The sequence below is a fragment of the Populus trichocarpa genome, chromosome 4, assembly GCF_000002775.5.
Source record: "Populus trichocarpa isolate Nisqually-1 chromosome 4, P.trichocarpa_v4.1, whole genome shotgun sequence".
NCBI classification, from domain to species: Eukaryota; Viridiplantae; Streptophyta; class Magnoliopsida; order Malpighiales; family Salicaceae; genus Populus; species Populus trichocarpa.
This window is the reverse complement of record NC_037288.2, coordinates 19,833,268-19,848,477: the sequence shown is the minus strand read 5'-3', so window position 1 is coordinate 19,848,477 and position 15,210 is coordinate 19,833,268. Positions and strand designations below refer to the sequence as shown.

At 36.1% G+C, this 15,210-nt stretch overlaps 2 protein-coding genes across 5 annotated transcripts; one reads left to right on the top strand and one right to left on the bottom strand.

Moving 5' to 3' along the window:
- Positions 1-728: 728 nt before the first annotated feature.
- On the bottom strand, positions 729-9,735 carry LOC18097952 (protein HIRA). Of its 3 annotated transcripts, XM_006384565.3 has the most exons (10): positions 9,069-9,735; positions 7,140-7,415; positions 6,241-6,492; positions 5,768-6,165; positions 4,618-5,632; positions 3,440-3,641; positions 3,049-3,289; positions 2,148-2,270; positions 1,897-2,014; positions 729-1,547 (listed from the first exon to the last, which is right to left on the bottom strand). In XM_006384565.3, exons 1-10 carry the CDS (start codon positions 9,174-9,176, stop codon positions 1,149-1,151), a joined length of 3,132 nt encoding a protein of 1,043 aa, XP_006384627.2. In that variant the 5' UTR covers positions 9,177-9,735; the 3' UTR covers positions 729-1,148. The 3 variants fall into 3 exon arrangements, with proteins under 3 accessions (XP_006384627.2, XP_024455226.1, XP_024455227.1); XM_024599458.2 differs by lacking the exon at positions 9,069-9,735 and having other exon boundaries at positions 6,241-6,495; positions 7,140-7,286; XM_024599459.2 differs by lacking the exon at positions 9,069-9,735 and having other exon boundaries at positions 6,241-6,519; positions 7,140-7,284.
- Positions 9,736-10,270: 535 nt separating this feature from the next.
- Positions 10,271-14,574, top strand: LOC7470450 (pentatricopeptide repeat-containing protein At2g27610). Of its 2 annotated transcripts, none has more exons than XM_002306195.4 (2): positions 10,271-13,514; positions 14,357-14,574. In XM_002306195.4, exon 1 carries the CDS (start codon positions 10,481-10,483, stop codon positions 13,109-13,111), a length of 2,631 nt encoding a protein of 876 aa, XP_002306231.3. In that variant the 5' UTR covers positions 10,271-10,480; the 3' UTR covers positions 13,112-13,514; positions 14,357-14,574. The 2 variants fall into 2 exon arrangements, with proteins under 2 accessions (XP_002306231.3, XP_024454775.1); XM_024599007.2 differs by having other exon boundaries at positions 10,271-13,588.
- Positions 14,575-15,210: the final 636 nt, after the last annotated feature.

The window sequence follows — 15,210 nt, the reverse complement described above, 5'->3', positions numbered from 1 at the left end:
TGGATGACTTTATTGCATGAACTCTTGTCATTGCATTGTTAGGTTGGCGTGTCTGATTTATTTTTTCCAATCTGTAAGTTAGCAAGTCCATGGGTAGGAAGCTAGGTAATTTCAAATCATTAGCCGCCTAACCTGGTAACTTCATGGATAAAATGAGTTCAAATTTCTAGAGAGATCATAAGAAAATAATTTAATCTTAACATTCAAAAACTGAATTCGAAAATACCATCACTCTGAAAACTATAAAATGCACAAACACAGCCATTTACATGTTTCGGGTATAAGAGTTTAATTCGATATAATTAAAAATAGGCGCCCTTCGAAGCTCAAAATATAAGAGGGATTAAGTTAATGGTGTTTTCGTGCAGAAAACATTAACTCCCATCACACGACCTATTTAAGATCCAGCCCGTAAAGAAAGGAAATTTTGGATGAGTTGCTTGAGTGATGCATCCCTCAGGTACCTACTTGACTATACCTCCACCGCCAATGTTAGACTCAATGCAGGGGCTAAAACAGTGGCAGGGGCCATGAATGCGAACCCCAGGTCATGTTCCAAACGCACTACTAATGTCAACTCACTGATCTCATGATGGAAATTAAACGTGAAAGAAAAAAGTACCAAAGGGAGGGGACAAGAACTACCTGTGGGATCTAGAGCTAGCAAGCCAAATAAGCAAAACTGAGCTGAAAATACAAACAAAAATAAAGAAAGCAGATATACAAGCTGAAAACAAGAGAACCTATCTTTGCAATCCGAGAGACGGGAGTTTCTAAATGAAGATCTAATCAACATTATGCCTGTACTTGTACATGGAATAAGAAAATTGATTTCAGAAACTACAAGGATCACCCCCCCCACCCCAAAAAAAAAAAAAAACAAAAAACAAGGTTAGCTAACTGAATATGTGATTTTTTGATACATACTCAGGTGCAGCATAAAAGAAGAGCTAAGAGATGCACCAGCGAAATCAATAAAACGAGGGAGCTTTTTCTTCTCTAATACCATGTAAGTTTGTCTTCTTTTGACCAATATGTGGATGCCAAAATGAATTATGAGCTATATATGTACCTATATCCACTTATGCAACACCATGTGTCAGTCTGCTAGTGTTTTTAACATTAATCCTATTGGTTAGAAGCAGAATTCAAGAACCAGCATCTCTGTCAAGAGAATCCGGAATAACTTGATCTGTTACCATCGGGCATGTATCTACTTGATCATTTGCCAGCAGAGTGCAGTCAGCTTCATCAGTTATAATGGGGGTAGGGTCCTCGTGATCTTTTTCTGGCTGGGCAGAGTTTGTATGATCTATTGCTTGTGGGGTCGTGTCCATTTGCTCTGTTACAGGTGGATCACAATCCATTTGACTCGTTGCTTGTTGAGATGTAGTTGGTAGCATGGGAGTTTTTTGTTCAAGGTTAGTTTCTGCACTCTCATATTCAGATAAGAGGTCCATGAACTCATTTAGCAAACGTTGGACTTTTCTATTTGATGCCATTGCCGGAAGAATATCTTCTCTTAAGAGTTTATGCTTTCTCATTCCCTGCAGAGATCAGACTAGCACTTACAAAAACAATACCAAGAAAAACAAAATAAGTAATAAAAGGAAATAAACTATGGAAAAATGCCCCAAAAGGATTTTTGTGATGCAGGCTTTTAGAGAAAAAAAATTCCCTAAATTCGGACTGAAGCATTAAGTTTCCATACATATATAAAAGCAGATGAGGAGTTGTGATTTTAAAAGCAACTGAATCTGAACGTACAATGCACAGCATGTAATCCTACATAAAGCATACCAGTAAGAGACATACTGTAAAAAACCCATCACAGAAAACAACATGCAGAGAAAAATATGGGATCGGGCACTGAAAATGGAATACAGAAAGCCTTACAAGCACACAAGGATCCCAAGACACAGTTTTTGCATCTGAAGATGTGGATTCAGCCATCCCAGTAGGAGGTCCAAGAAAACTCTCACAGACTTCTCGTAAACGAGATTCATCTGCTTCTCTGCAACCAAAGTTACACTCATGTGAATTGAATGGATAGATACAACCATGAGAAAGGCCCCATATGTAGCAACTGTCATTCATAAACATCAGGGGAAAATAAACAAATAATAAGTCTACTACAAAAAGAACACCTTGCAAGGAAGCGAATGTAAGATAGAAGGCACTGGCGATATTCATTAGGGGACTTTAAAGCTAAAGAGGATTCCAACTGAGCCTCCAAATGAGCACGTGTCTGCACTCCATCATCCGTCACTCTGAAAACAGAACCACCACATGTGAAGCAATAGAAGCTAGATGCATAAATCATAAAATATGAACTCCAGAAGTAACATTAAACAATTGAAATGTTGTGCTGATTAGTTGGAGATTTGGCAACTAATCAAGGAAATTAAATGAAATCCTCAGAAATTCAAGAAATTAGGAATGTCAAGATAGCTGGAGTAGTTGCCATTTATTTTTGTCTCCTTTTGTTCATTGTTTTTTCTTGGTAAATTACAATAATCCTCAGATATCATGGACCACTTAAAAGTTAGAAAACCCTCTCCGTGTTCAAGAAAGTATTGCATAAACTCCCTTTTGTACCCAAAATGTCCATAATTACTATTTAAATAAAGATAGTTGATTAAAAAAACCTCCAAAAGTTAGAGAAAGGAAATAAAAAAAAAATTGAAATGATTATTTTTAGTAGATAAATAAATAGTATTTATTTCACTATTTAATTAAGTCAATTTTGGCTTGAGGTTTTTTTAGTATTCTTGCTGTAATATTTTTTTTAAAAAAAAATACAAGGGTGCTTTTAGGTATAAAATTGGGTTTCTATCAATATTCAAATTTTTAAGTTGGCTTGTGATTTTATAGTACTTCGGGGAATTGTGATTTACCCTTTTTTCCTTGTCAAACAAATTCAGCAGCAAGCTAGCAAAAAGTGTTACAGAGGCTTTAGAGCAATCTTTCTAGTTAACATATTTAAAGAAATCTAATTCAATTAAAAATTCAGATAATAAAATAAACATTGTAGATATGGATGAATACCTGCTCCCACATGGTTTTCTGGCCAAAAACTTCCTGACATCCACCTGCAATGCAGCTAGCTCACCACTCTGAATCGAACCCAAGTTCCAGGAGCCAGCAAAATTTGATGCAGGGAAGCAATCATCTGCCACTCTTAGCCAACACATAAGACTCATGTCAAAGAGGAAGGCATGACGTGTGGCCAAAACAACAAGAGGAGAACCAGATTTTGATAACTTCACAGATATAACTTTGATTGTCCCTGAAAGAGAAAGGAGAACACAATAAAGCATCCAATTAGAAGTACACACAAAATTGACACCCCGCGGGCTGTAAAATGCTCCAAAAAGACTTAAGAGCAGTATCTGCTCTGAATTGTGCTCAAGTATTACGTTATTACAAAATATCTAACCTTTTACAGAGTTTGGGTCTGAGGTAATTAGAGATGCCAAAGAATCCTGAAGGAGACAACTACGACTAAACAAATCCCATACATACAAAGATCCCTTCCTTGTGACCAGCAACAACTTCCAGCACTCATCACAATCAATAAAAGTTGCTGCAGATCCCATCATCATGGTTGGCATGGCACGTCTCCCACACTTTGTGTAAACCTTCTCAAACACAACCAGAACATTTATACTATAAGTTTTGATCAGCTTAAAGAAACCTAACATGATATAAAAAGACCTAACATGATATGAAACATAACTACCAAAAAAGGAACTACATCTACAACTAGGATGTCAAGAATCCACCACACCCCTTGTGATTTTCATGAAATATGAGTTGAAGCATCAACCTCAAGTGTTTCATTACTGGTTTATTTTTCATAAAAAGAATGTGCAAGAGATCGGATTACCAGTCTTAAGGGCAAACAAAAATTAAGAAAATAAAATTTACAGCTTATGACGTCCACTAGAAGGTAGATATTCAGAACTTCCATAATCTGTAGTGAATAGGCAAGACCATCCTGATCAATCAGAACTCTCAAACTGTTGTGTTTCACACCCAAGACTGTCACAACATATTGCATCAGAATAGTGAATTTGAATTCAGGTCCCCCAAATCTGAATTCACAAGACCACAATCCAATTCTCTCAGTGTGGTCAATATCCCTAATCTGGCTACAGAGTTTCCACTATTGAGATGGGCAAGTTTAGGGACTAAATTCTTTAATTGTGGCTGCATTACCTTCACATACGAGTTCTAACCATTTGATCATCTAATTAAAAAACTTATTCGAAAATCAGCAGTTCCTTCTCAGTTAATTTGAAAAATCCATAGATGTTGGGTTTGTTAAACAAACAGGTTAGCAGTACAGTTGATTAAGAAGATTCCTGACACATACTTGAGTATAAAAAAATATGTTTTAAACCAACCAGCAATCTTAAAACGCTCCAATGATCACCTGAAATCCACAGAATCATTCTTCTTGTGATTAAAAATTTATGCTACTTAAATCCTTTTCATTCTCTGGACAAGAGAACAAATCTTTGTTATAATGCAATGTTCAGAACAATTCAAAACTTAAAACAGTTGAAGAAAAAAACAGTTTTGGGCCATTTGCAAAGGACGAGGTTCAATTACCTGTAGGCATCCATCTTCACAACCAACTGCCCAGAAGTTTGCATTTCCAGCTAAAACAGTAACTTTTCCTGAGATCCTATCAGACCAGAGAGTTTCAGCCCCTCTTGTGCAAACAATTTCTGTTTCTTTCATCATACATGTATTGCCCACCCCAACAATGTCATTTACTACATGTTCTCTAGGACAAGCTTCCAAGGATATTGGTATGGCATCTTCTCCTATTTTCTTATCAAATACCCTGATTGAGAGAGGGGTGCTACAAGAACTAGAGGAACTGGACGCCTTCACACTCCCAGACGGTTCCACATTGATGCTTCCATCCCTTCCTGCAGAACCTGGAACCTTCTCAATAACAAGGCTCTCAGTAACGGTAGCCCTTGCAGCGACAACAGAGCGCTCTTTTAAATCAGAGCTTCTGACGAGTGTTCCCCTGATAGAACTCTCTCGCAAGCCACCATCAACAGAACCTATTCCATTTTCAACCTTTCTGTGATCAGATGACACACGAGGGAAATCAAGAGATTGAGACTGGGCCCCACCAGTCATTGTTTCTGGTTGATTAGGCACTCCTACAGCTTCTGGAATGATCCTCTTTCTACCATCAGCACGTCTGTATTCTCTTTGTTTTACTGGACTAGAAATCTGGGCAGGAGTTGGCACTTTATTCAATCCATCACCAGTGGCTCCCCCATTATTCTTGCCACCGTCAACTTGAGGCTCAGAAGTCTTTGCAATGACCCCCAAGTCAACAGAAGGTTTTACAGATATCTGACTTTGCTGAATATCCAATGCCACTTTTTTGTTTGTTGTTTCTTTGGCTGATGCTTCGAGCAATAACTGTGCAGCACTCTCTGCTAGGTTTGCCTGTCGACCTCTGACATCACCATAACGACTTCTTTTTAACTCATCAAGTTCAATATCGCTTAGCCTGTGTCCAAGTTCTTTAGCATCAAAATGGAAAGTAGCCACTGAACCATCCAAGGAACATGCAAAAAGTGAATACCCATCAGGACTCCTGTTAGAAAAGAAGAAAGATCAAGTAGACGAAGGAAGAACCACAAAAATGGAATACAGGAGCTAGAATCACTACAATAGGGAAAACAGATCTATAACAATATGATGATATCTTTTCTGGAAATATCATGTTTACCAGGATAAATCTACAACACTTTGAGTAAAGAAGTGCTTGGCCACAAAAAGAGGACGCGGACTTGCAGTAGTCCATACAGTTATAGTGCGATCTTGACTCCCAATTGCAATAACATTGTACGGCTGTGATTCTTTCCCTCCAATCTTTGAGGCCCCATTAGTCCACCCAACTTGTGCAGCTTTCACTTCCTGGGCATTGGCAAAATTCCTTCTAAACATTGAATGGTTAAACTTCACCACAATAATGGGGGCATTGTGTCCTAGGAAATCAAATGTGGCAACCCATTCCCCTCTCTCGAGAACAGGTGCAGAATGCCTTGGCTTCTGGAAACCATGAGTCGTAGTTATAAAATGACCACAGGGGGACCATCCTAGGCGCCTGAAAAACGTAGATCCAAGCTGAAAATAACACACTAAGGTTAGTAAATAGGAAAGATGGAATAAAGAAAATCCACCACTAGGAAAATAACTTACTGATTTAGTCCAGTGGCCATCTGTTCTGTGAGCCAGACTCCAGTCACTTGTCCGCCATATAATAACCGTCTTGTCATCAGATTGACTTGCTATGAAAGAGCCAATGGGATCCCAAGTAACTCCTTTAACTAGGCTAGAGTGACCTCTGAGAACAGCAGTGCAAATGCCATTGCTCATATTCCAGACATGGATGGTGTTGTCCAAACTCCCGCTAGCCAATATGGAGTCATCTGGGGACCAATTAAGATCCACCTACTTTAGGCATGAAAAAAAAACTTCCTGGTTAAAAGGCACCCAGTGAGACCATGAGAAATTACACTCACAAATTAAGAAGAGAATTTAATCACATAAAATTGATAAATTTAATCACCATTTATTCTTTTTCATTTGTGTATCCTAGCACATGGAAGCACACTAATGCTTTAAGGGGGAGAGCCATCCAAACTAGTCAAATATAATATATCTATATATTTACACATAGTTATGCATGCACAAATGTATGTGTGTGTTTTCAATAGTCAATATTTATGAAGGAAAATGACAGTTTTTTCTTTTTTCTTTTTCTTTATTTTTATTTTTTGAAGAAAAAAGCAAGAAACTCGATTTCAAAAACAATATGACTGAATGATTTCAATTTGTGTAGCGCTGAGTATATGTTTGTATTTTTGTGTTCAGGAGCCAATGTCTTGCTGTCCTCATGATTGAAATGAACTTGTTTCTATCTGATGTAAATGATATGCTGAGTGGATGAATTCACCTTCATATAGTAAGTGTGTGAGTTTAGACAATTTATTTTTCTAAAAAAGGTAGCATGAAACTCAATTAAGAAACATAACAAGTCAATAATTTCACTTTCATGTAGTGTCCAAACTTTCCGGTAGTAAAAGCAATTTCATTACCACATCTGCAGTATGCCCTCTCAATGTCATTGCAACTTTCCAATTCTCAACATCAGGAGGTTCTCCGCTGCCAAACTCTGTGGTTCCTGAACCAGGCTTCCGTTCATGAACTAAAATAACTTGATCATCTGACCCTGATGCAACATACCGACCATGCTTAGCCCACCTAACACAATTGACAGACCCGAAGTGGTCGCGGAGAGTTGCAAGCAGCCTTTGTGTTGGTTCGTTAATTTCCAGGTCCCGGCTAACAGAATTCATGTTCCATATCCGAACCTGCATATAATTAGTGGGAAAGGTAGATGTCATAATTAAGTACTTATAGAAATTACCTGACAAAATTTGACATGAGTGACAAATGACTATAAGAACTGATTCACAGGAACATCCCCTTTAGATGGGAATCTTTGGTCATAATCATATGCAGTGCCACATCAGGGCACATCAAAGAAGGTGAAGCAATGTTAAGCAGCCACTTTTTCAAAAACAAATGCCTCCTCGATGATGTATTTAGGTTAGAAACCAATTTCTTATTAATCAATAAAAATGCATTACAATTTACCAAAACCCATGAATTAAATTGTGAAAGCAAGAACATGGAGTTCCATGAAAAATGAACAGAATATTGCTACTAATAACACTCTTTTACCACTACCAAGTTGACATATTACTGTGAAAAATTATGGGTTGCACTTCATAACAGCTACTCAACGAACTCACATTTAGAGCTCCAGAAATTACCAAAATCCATAAGAATAAAAACTTTTTATCATGGTAAGTAGGCGACTCGAAAACAATAAATATTAGTTACCATGAGTTAAATCACTAAACACATTGCTATATTGATTAAAGCCTTAAAGTTAATAAAAAAAATAACAACTCTGATTTCCTATTCCCCTACTTACCACACTCATGCTCTATACCGAGATGCAACAACTTAATGAAATATCTAGATTCAAGGCATCTAGCATCTACTAATGTCTCATCATGTACTTTATCGTATATATAAAAGCAGTCAGTTGTTTCAATAACATAATGTCACTCAACAGAGTAAACCATGGAAATCATACACAAAGTTGAAAGCAGAAATGAAATGGCATAACAAGTTTTTTCTATTGCTTTGAAAATCGTCGACTCAAAAATCATAACAAGTTTAGAAAATCAGAAGGAAAACAGAAATTGAAGCATGAAAATTTCCTTTAAAGGCTAGCTAGAAACTAAATTCATACTAAAAGCCTGTTTGAAAGTGTTGTAGAGATTGCTTTTCAAAATACTTTTCACTTGGAAATGCATTGCATCAAAATAATGTTTTTTTATTATTTTTTAAAATTCATTTTTAACATCAGCATGATCAAATCGATCCAAAAATACTAAAAAAATTAATTTGAAGCTAAAAAAAATCAAAACTTTGTTGGACCGCAATGTGAAACAGGGCCTAAACCAAATACTTCAAATACTTCTTTCTCTTCACCCACAATCACCAATTTCTTAACTGCAGCTTCGCTCCATGAGAGAGCAACTACTACAACCGACAAATTTTCATCAAATATTTGATTTTTCACACTGCAACTTGTGAGGCAGGTTTAGCTGCATTCAGCAAAGACACAAATTCCTAAAATTTAAAAACTACAGGAAAAGGGAAGAAAGAGCGCACATTCAGCCAAACGAAATCCAAAGCATACAGAAATAATGGAAATTTGAAAAAGAAAGGTGCATTGCACTATATTGCCAATTTTAATAAAGGCATTACCTTAAACTGCATTAACAAAGCCATACGAGTCCATGCTAAGTAAACTAGTGCAATTGTGCACAATTAACCAAAGATTTCACTTCTAAGAAACCCTAAATAATGACAAAGCAGAAGGATTTAATTTCCTATTCTTTAATCCTGGAAACAAAACAGAGCACTAATGATGAGAAAGAACATACCTTGTGGTCACCTCCACCAGTAGCAAACCTATAGCCACCAGGCTGAATATCAATGGAGAAAATTTGCATTCCTTCATGCCTAACCCAACTGGGTTTCTCCGCAATCATCTTATATTAGTGTTTATCTAACCCAAGAAGCAATCTTTTCAATTTGTTTCTTCAAAACCCGCCAAAAGGGCATCAAAGTTCATTACTTTTTCAATACTAGAACCCTCAATTACACTAAAGAAAGAAAACCCAGTTCGCAAATGAACACCTACTTCATTATAAACAAACAAAAGGCTTTGTTAGGCTAATTGTGGGTGTTTCAACAAGAAAAGACGTGAACTTGATAGAACAAGAAACCTTCCTTGAAATTTCCGAGTCCCTATAAAACCCTAGGAGATTAAAAAGAGAGAAGATCGAGAAAAGAACTTCTTTTCTCTACTAACGGTCAAAATTTAAAAGCACAAAATATTGCTTGAGTGTGCGTGAAGCACAGAGAGAGAGAGAGGGAGGGTGGGAGACGACTGTTAAAGAGTACAGAATTGAAAGAAAAAGCAAAAAAAAAGACTGTAAAGAGGAAAAATAGAAAAATAGGGTTTAGATTTGAAAAGGACAGAAAGAAAGAACGGGGCTTTACAAATTGCAAGTTGTGTTCAGCGTTAGCCTTTTTCTTGCAAACTGTTGCTGTGCCTTTTCTTGGTGTACCATACTGTCTCAATTTCTTACAACCCATCCAAAACTAATGGGTAAACTACATTTTAGCCTCAATATATTTATAATTATTTCATTTTCATCCTTATATTTTACTTTTTTTAATTTTATTTATATTCTTAAAACAAATTGAATCTTTTCACACATGTTAAATATTTTTATATTATTTTTATTTTAATTCTGATGAAAACCATATGCTTCTAGAGCTATATTTTAACCCTAACTAGCATCCAAAACTTAACATTACCCTATGAACTTTAATTACCAAAGGAATAGTTTTTAGGTTTTTAAAATCTTAAAATAAAAAGAATAGTTTAAAATATTTTTAAAAAATCATGAATAAAATCTCTTCCTTTTAAACAATTTTAATCTAGTAAACTTTTTGTTTCATAATTTCTATGTTTTTTTAGTGTATGTTATCTTTCTTTTGTTTGTTATTGCCAGATGACAAGTAAATTAATGCCTTTATATTAAGATAACAATATATTAAGTTTATTTATTCTGTCAAAATTCTATTTGAGATCATAATTATTTTTTGTCAATTTGAGTTCATATAGATTTAAAACTGATCAATTAGTAAGGGAGACACCTAATTGAATCACCCCTGATAGGTAGAGGGTGTCCTTGTAGTTTCCCAAGATCTAACTTGGCAGAATATTTTTCCTCGAGCATAAAACCAGAGATGTCACACCTTGTCATTCTGAAGACATGAAAACATGACTTTCAAGACCCTTACAAAACCTCAGATAAAGCAGACCTCAAAAACTCTCAGATCCCGCTTCAATCTGCAACTCCACACTCACCAGCCTCTGCTACAAACCCATAGTGTTGCCTTGAAACCCCATTCAGGCTCTAAACCTCCAAATTTGTCAGAAGCACACCCCGTGTTCTGTAAAAGTCCGCAACAAGACCTTGTGTACTACAATCACTTGCTTTTTCAATGCTCTCGAGAGAACAGAAACAGAGGGGTTGTCGATCTCTTTGTGGGAATTCATCGTTCGGGTTTTTTTATTGATGGGTCAACTCTTTCTTGTGTTTTAAAAGCTTGTTCGTTCTTGTTTGATCGAAACTTTGGTATTCAAGTGCATAATTATAGTTTAAAGTCTGGTTTTTTGGAGGATGTTAGTGTTGGTACTGCACTTTTGGATATGTATTTGAAGAATGAGAATGTTGAAGAAGGGAGGAGAGCTTTTGATGAAATGGGGGCGAGGAATGTAGTTTCGTGGACCTCATTGCTCACAGGATATGCACAAAATGGATTGAATGTGGAGACATTGAAATTGTTTCTTCGAATGCTAGTGGAGGGGATTAAGCCAAACCCATTTACGTTTTCGGCTGTTATTGGCGCTTTGACAGATGAAGGGATGGTTGAGGCGGGAATTCAAGTTCATACAATGGCGATAAAGAATGGATTCGGGGTTGCTACGTTTGCTAGCAATTCTTTGATTAATATGTACTTTAAGTCAGGGATGATTAGAGATGCTAGAGCTGTTTTTGATAGTATGACAGATAGGAATGCTGTTAGTTGGAACAGCATGGTTGCTGGTCTGGTAACAAATGGGCTCCATTTAGAAACTTTGGATGTGTTTTACCATATGAGACTTGCGGGTGTAAAGCTCACCAAGATGGTTTTTGCCCCTGTTATTAAGCTGTGTGGTAATATTAAGGAATTGGGTTTTTCCAGGCAGCTTCATTGTCAGGTTTTAAAGAGTGGGTTTGAATATGATAAGAATATTAGGACTACACTGATGCTTGCTTACAGCAAGTGTGGGGAAATGGATAATGCTTTCAAGATATTTTCTGTGATGAGTGATGAAGTTCGAAATGTGGTGTCATGGACAGCCATGATTAGTGGGTATTTGCAGAATGGCATGGCAGAACAAGCTGTCAACCTGTTTTGCCAAATGAGTAGGGAAGGTATTAAACCAAATGATTTTACCTACTCTACTATACTTACGGCTCAACCTGGTGTTTCTCCTTTTGAGATGCACGCACAAGCCATCAAAAGAAATTACGTCAAGTCACCTTCTGTTGGAACTGCACTTTTAGATGCTTATGTCAAACGAGGGAATGTTGATGAAGCTTCAAAGGTTTTCCAAAGAATAGAGGAGAAGGACATCGTGGCATGGTCGGCAATGATTTGTGGATATGCTCAAATAGGAGACACTGAGGGTGCTGTTAGGATATTTGTACAAATGGCAAAGGAGAAGATTAAACCGAATGAGTATACCTTCTCTGGTATCATTAACGCATGTGCAGCTCCTACTGCAGGAGTAGAACAAGGGAAACAGCTCCATGCCTGGTCAATTAAATCAAGATTCAATAATGCTCTGTGTGTTAGTAGTGCTCTTCTTACCATGTATTCAAAGAGAGGGGACATTGAAAGTGCATTTGAAGTTTTCAAGAGGCAAAGGGAGAGGGATTTAGTGTCATGGAATTCTATTATCTCTGGATATGCACAACATGGCTATGGAAGGAAAGCTCTTGAAGTATTTGAGGAGATGCAGAGGCAAAACTTGGAGATGGATGGTGTAACATTCATCGGAGTCATTTCTGCCTGCACGCATACTGGACTCGCAAATGAAGGTCAAAGATATTTCGATATAATGGTTAAAGATCACCATATTGAGCCTAGAATGGAGCACTATTCTTGCATGGTTGATCTATATGGCCGGGCTGGAATGCTTGTAAAAGCCATGGAAATCATAAATGAGATGCCATTTCCAGCAAGTGCAAATGTGTGGCGAACTCTCTTGGCTGCTTCCTGTATTCACCGTAATCTAGAGGTGGGGAAACTTGCAGCAGACAAGCTCATTTCTCTGCAGCCACAAAATCCAGCTTCATATGTCCTGCTAACAAATATGTATGCTTCGGTAGGAAACTGGAAAGAAAGAGCCAAAGTAAGGAAATTGATGGAGGAGAAGAAAGTGAAAAAAGTAGCAGGGTACAGCTGGATTGAGGTGAAGAACAAGACCTACACATTTTTGGCTGGTGATGTTTCTCACCCGCTTTCTAATCAAATTTATGCAAAACTTGAAGAGCTGAGTTGCCAGTTGAAGGGTGCTGGTTATCAGCCTGATACTAGCTATGTGTTTCAGGATGTTGATGAGGAACACAAGGAGGCTATTCTCTCTCAACATAGTGAGAGGCTTGCCATTGCTTTTGGATTAATTGGCACTCCTCCTGGGACTCCTCTCCAAATTGTTAAGAACCTGAGAGTCTGTGGAGATTGCCACTCTGTTATTAAGTTAATATCAATTCTAGAAGGCCGGGACATTGTTGTCAGGGATTCAAATCGATTCCATCACTTTAAGGGGGGTTTATGCTCTTGTGGTGATTATTGGTGACATCATATTGGGTGTTGGTAACCTCCATTGACAGCGTGAGGTCAACAGTACCATCATCTAGGCCAAGGAGCCACATTAACTTTATACACTGCATAAACTTTCAGAAAAACAGAAACATAGGGTTGCATAGTGATGTTTACTCTCTACGTGACAGCTTTGTGGTAAAAAGGCTTTGAAGAAGAATTTGACAGCTGAATTCATTTGAGCATGTTCTTTCAAGAGTAAGAGTGTGGTGTGATTGCTGTTCACGTCCAAGTAAACTGATGGTTTGATCAATTTTGAAAAGAACATCCACCGATGGTGATTATATTGGCAGAGAAGTAGAGAATGCTGATTTAGGATTCACTTTGCGTAAAAGAGATCCTCACACTAATTAACTGGGCAAGTGGCTCCATAAAGTCGGGTGCGTTTTACTGTTCTAGCAACCAAAGTCCCTTAGCATGTGGCAATCAACTTTGGCTGGCCAGTCATCATTCAGTAATCACTTTATGCTTTACTGTCATTCATGCAATTCATTCAAGTGCATACGAGCTTATCTATATCTACATGTCTGCACATAATAGTTTATTACGGTTAAATTTGCCTTTGGGCTCGTTCATGGTTGTTTCTTGTTAATAAAAAATTTTACCATGGTTATAGAAATTTGGAATGGCCATCATTTGTAATGTATTTGCAATGTTGAACGGTTATTTTCAGGGATGATGATGACACCGCCGGCCGAATTTCTTGAATTTCTTGATATTTATTTCGTACTTATTATTTATTATTTCCAGTAAGAAATTTAGATATTTATAAATTATTTATTATTTGTTATTATTTATTAATTAATAAAAAATAAAATAGTATGTGTTTGATGTATATGTATATTAAATGATAAAACGATAAATATTATTTATATATACATGTTTTATGTTAATATTAAGACATGTATATATCATGTTATATTAAAAAAAAAAGCTAAATACTCTACAAATATATTTATATAATAAAAATATATATTTTGGTTAGGTTCGGGCATGTTTTGGATTGAATTTGACAATATTTATATCTTACTCATTATTTAAAACACATATTCATTCGGGTCGGGTTGCCATCTCGGATTAAATTGTTATCCCTGTTTATTTTAGAGAGAAAAAAAGAGAGATATGATGCATCCTATAGATTCATTCATTTCTTTCAATTACAATTTTTCGTCACATTCTGGTATTTATGCCTTCACTGGACATCGTAGTTCCCTTCTTGCAGGTAAAAAAACTGAAGGCCTGAGTTGAGCTGCAAAACTGAAAGCATGAAACAACTGTGTTGTGTCCAATGAGCTAACCAAAGGAGTTTGATGGATGTTGAGATTAGCCGACAATTTACAGAAGGGCTAAAATTTTGCCAATCTTATTATTCTGATTGAAACGTTTAATCTTCTTGTTGGAAGTTTCCTTGAATTAGAAGAATACGAGTACATTCAGTCATGCTCTCTTGCGGGGCAGCCTTCTTTTTTCTTTTCTATTTTCTAAACTTAAAAAAATGTTGAGTATAAATTTATTTATTTTAATTATTAAATTTTAACAAGCAGTTAGATTTTGATTCTTTATCCAACTTGAATTTTAAATTAAATCAGGTAGAATTTGATTTAAAATAAATTATTTAATTTAATAAATTAAAAAATAACTTAGATAATTGGTAAAAATATGACATAATTTTTTTAAAAAAACTTTAAAACAATAATTTTTTTATAAGACAATACCAGATTGGATTGATCTCAGTCATCCTACAACCTGTATCATGAACTTTAATGATTTTAATAATTTTGTTATTTTTATAAATTATTTTTATTTAGTTTTATAATAATATTAGATGTTTTTAAAATTTTGTATCAACTCTAAAAAAAATATTTATTTGAGATCGTAATAACCCTATAGAAGATAGGAAAAAATAAACTATAAATTTCACTTCTCAATCAATCCAATATTGAATAAGAGTAAAATAAAAAAAAAATATTAAATTTGATGGGTAAAACCACTAAACTCGTGAATGGGATAATTCGAGTCAACACTTTAAACCCGCAAATCTCTTTTGCAATTATTTTTATTTAATTAAATTTTTTA

Bases quoted from the DNA above. Each gene is read 5' to 3' on its own strand.
- LOC18097952 (XM_006384565.3), bottom strand. From the start codon at position 9,176: ATGATTGCGGAGAAACCCAGTTGGGTTAGGCATGAAGGAATGCAAATT. The intron at 7,416-9,068 runs GTATGTTCTTTC...AATTATATGCAG, and splicing joins CTGGTGGAGGTGACCACAAG to GTTCGGATATGGAACATGAA. The intron at 6,166-6,240 runs GTAAGTTATTTT...TGTTATTTTCAG, and splicing joins ATGGCCACTGGACTAAATCA to CTTGGATCTACGTTTTTCAG.
- LOC7470450 (XM_002306195.4), top strand. From the start codon at position 10,481: ATGACTTTCAAGACCCTTACAAAACCTCAGATAAAGCAGACCTCAAAA.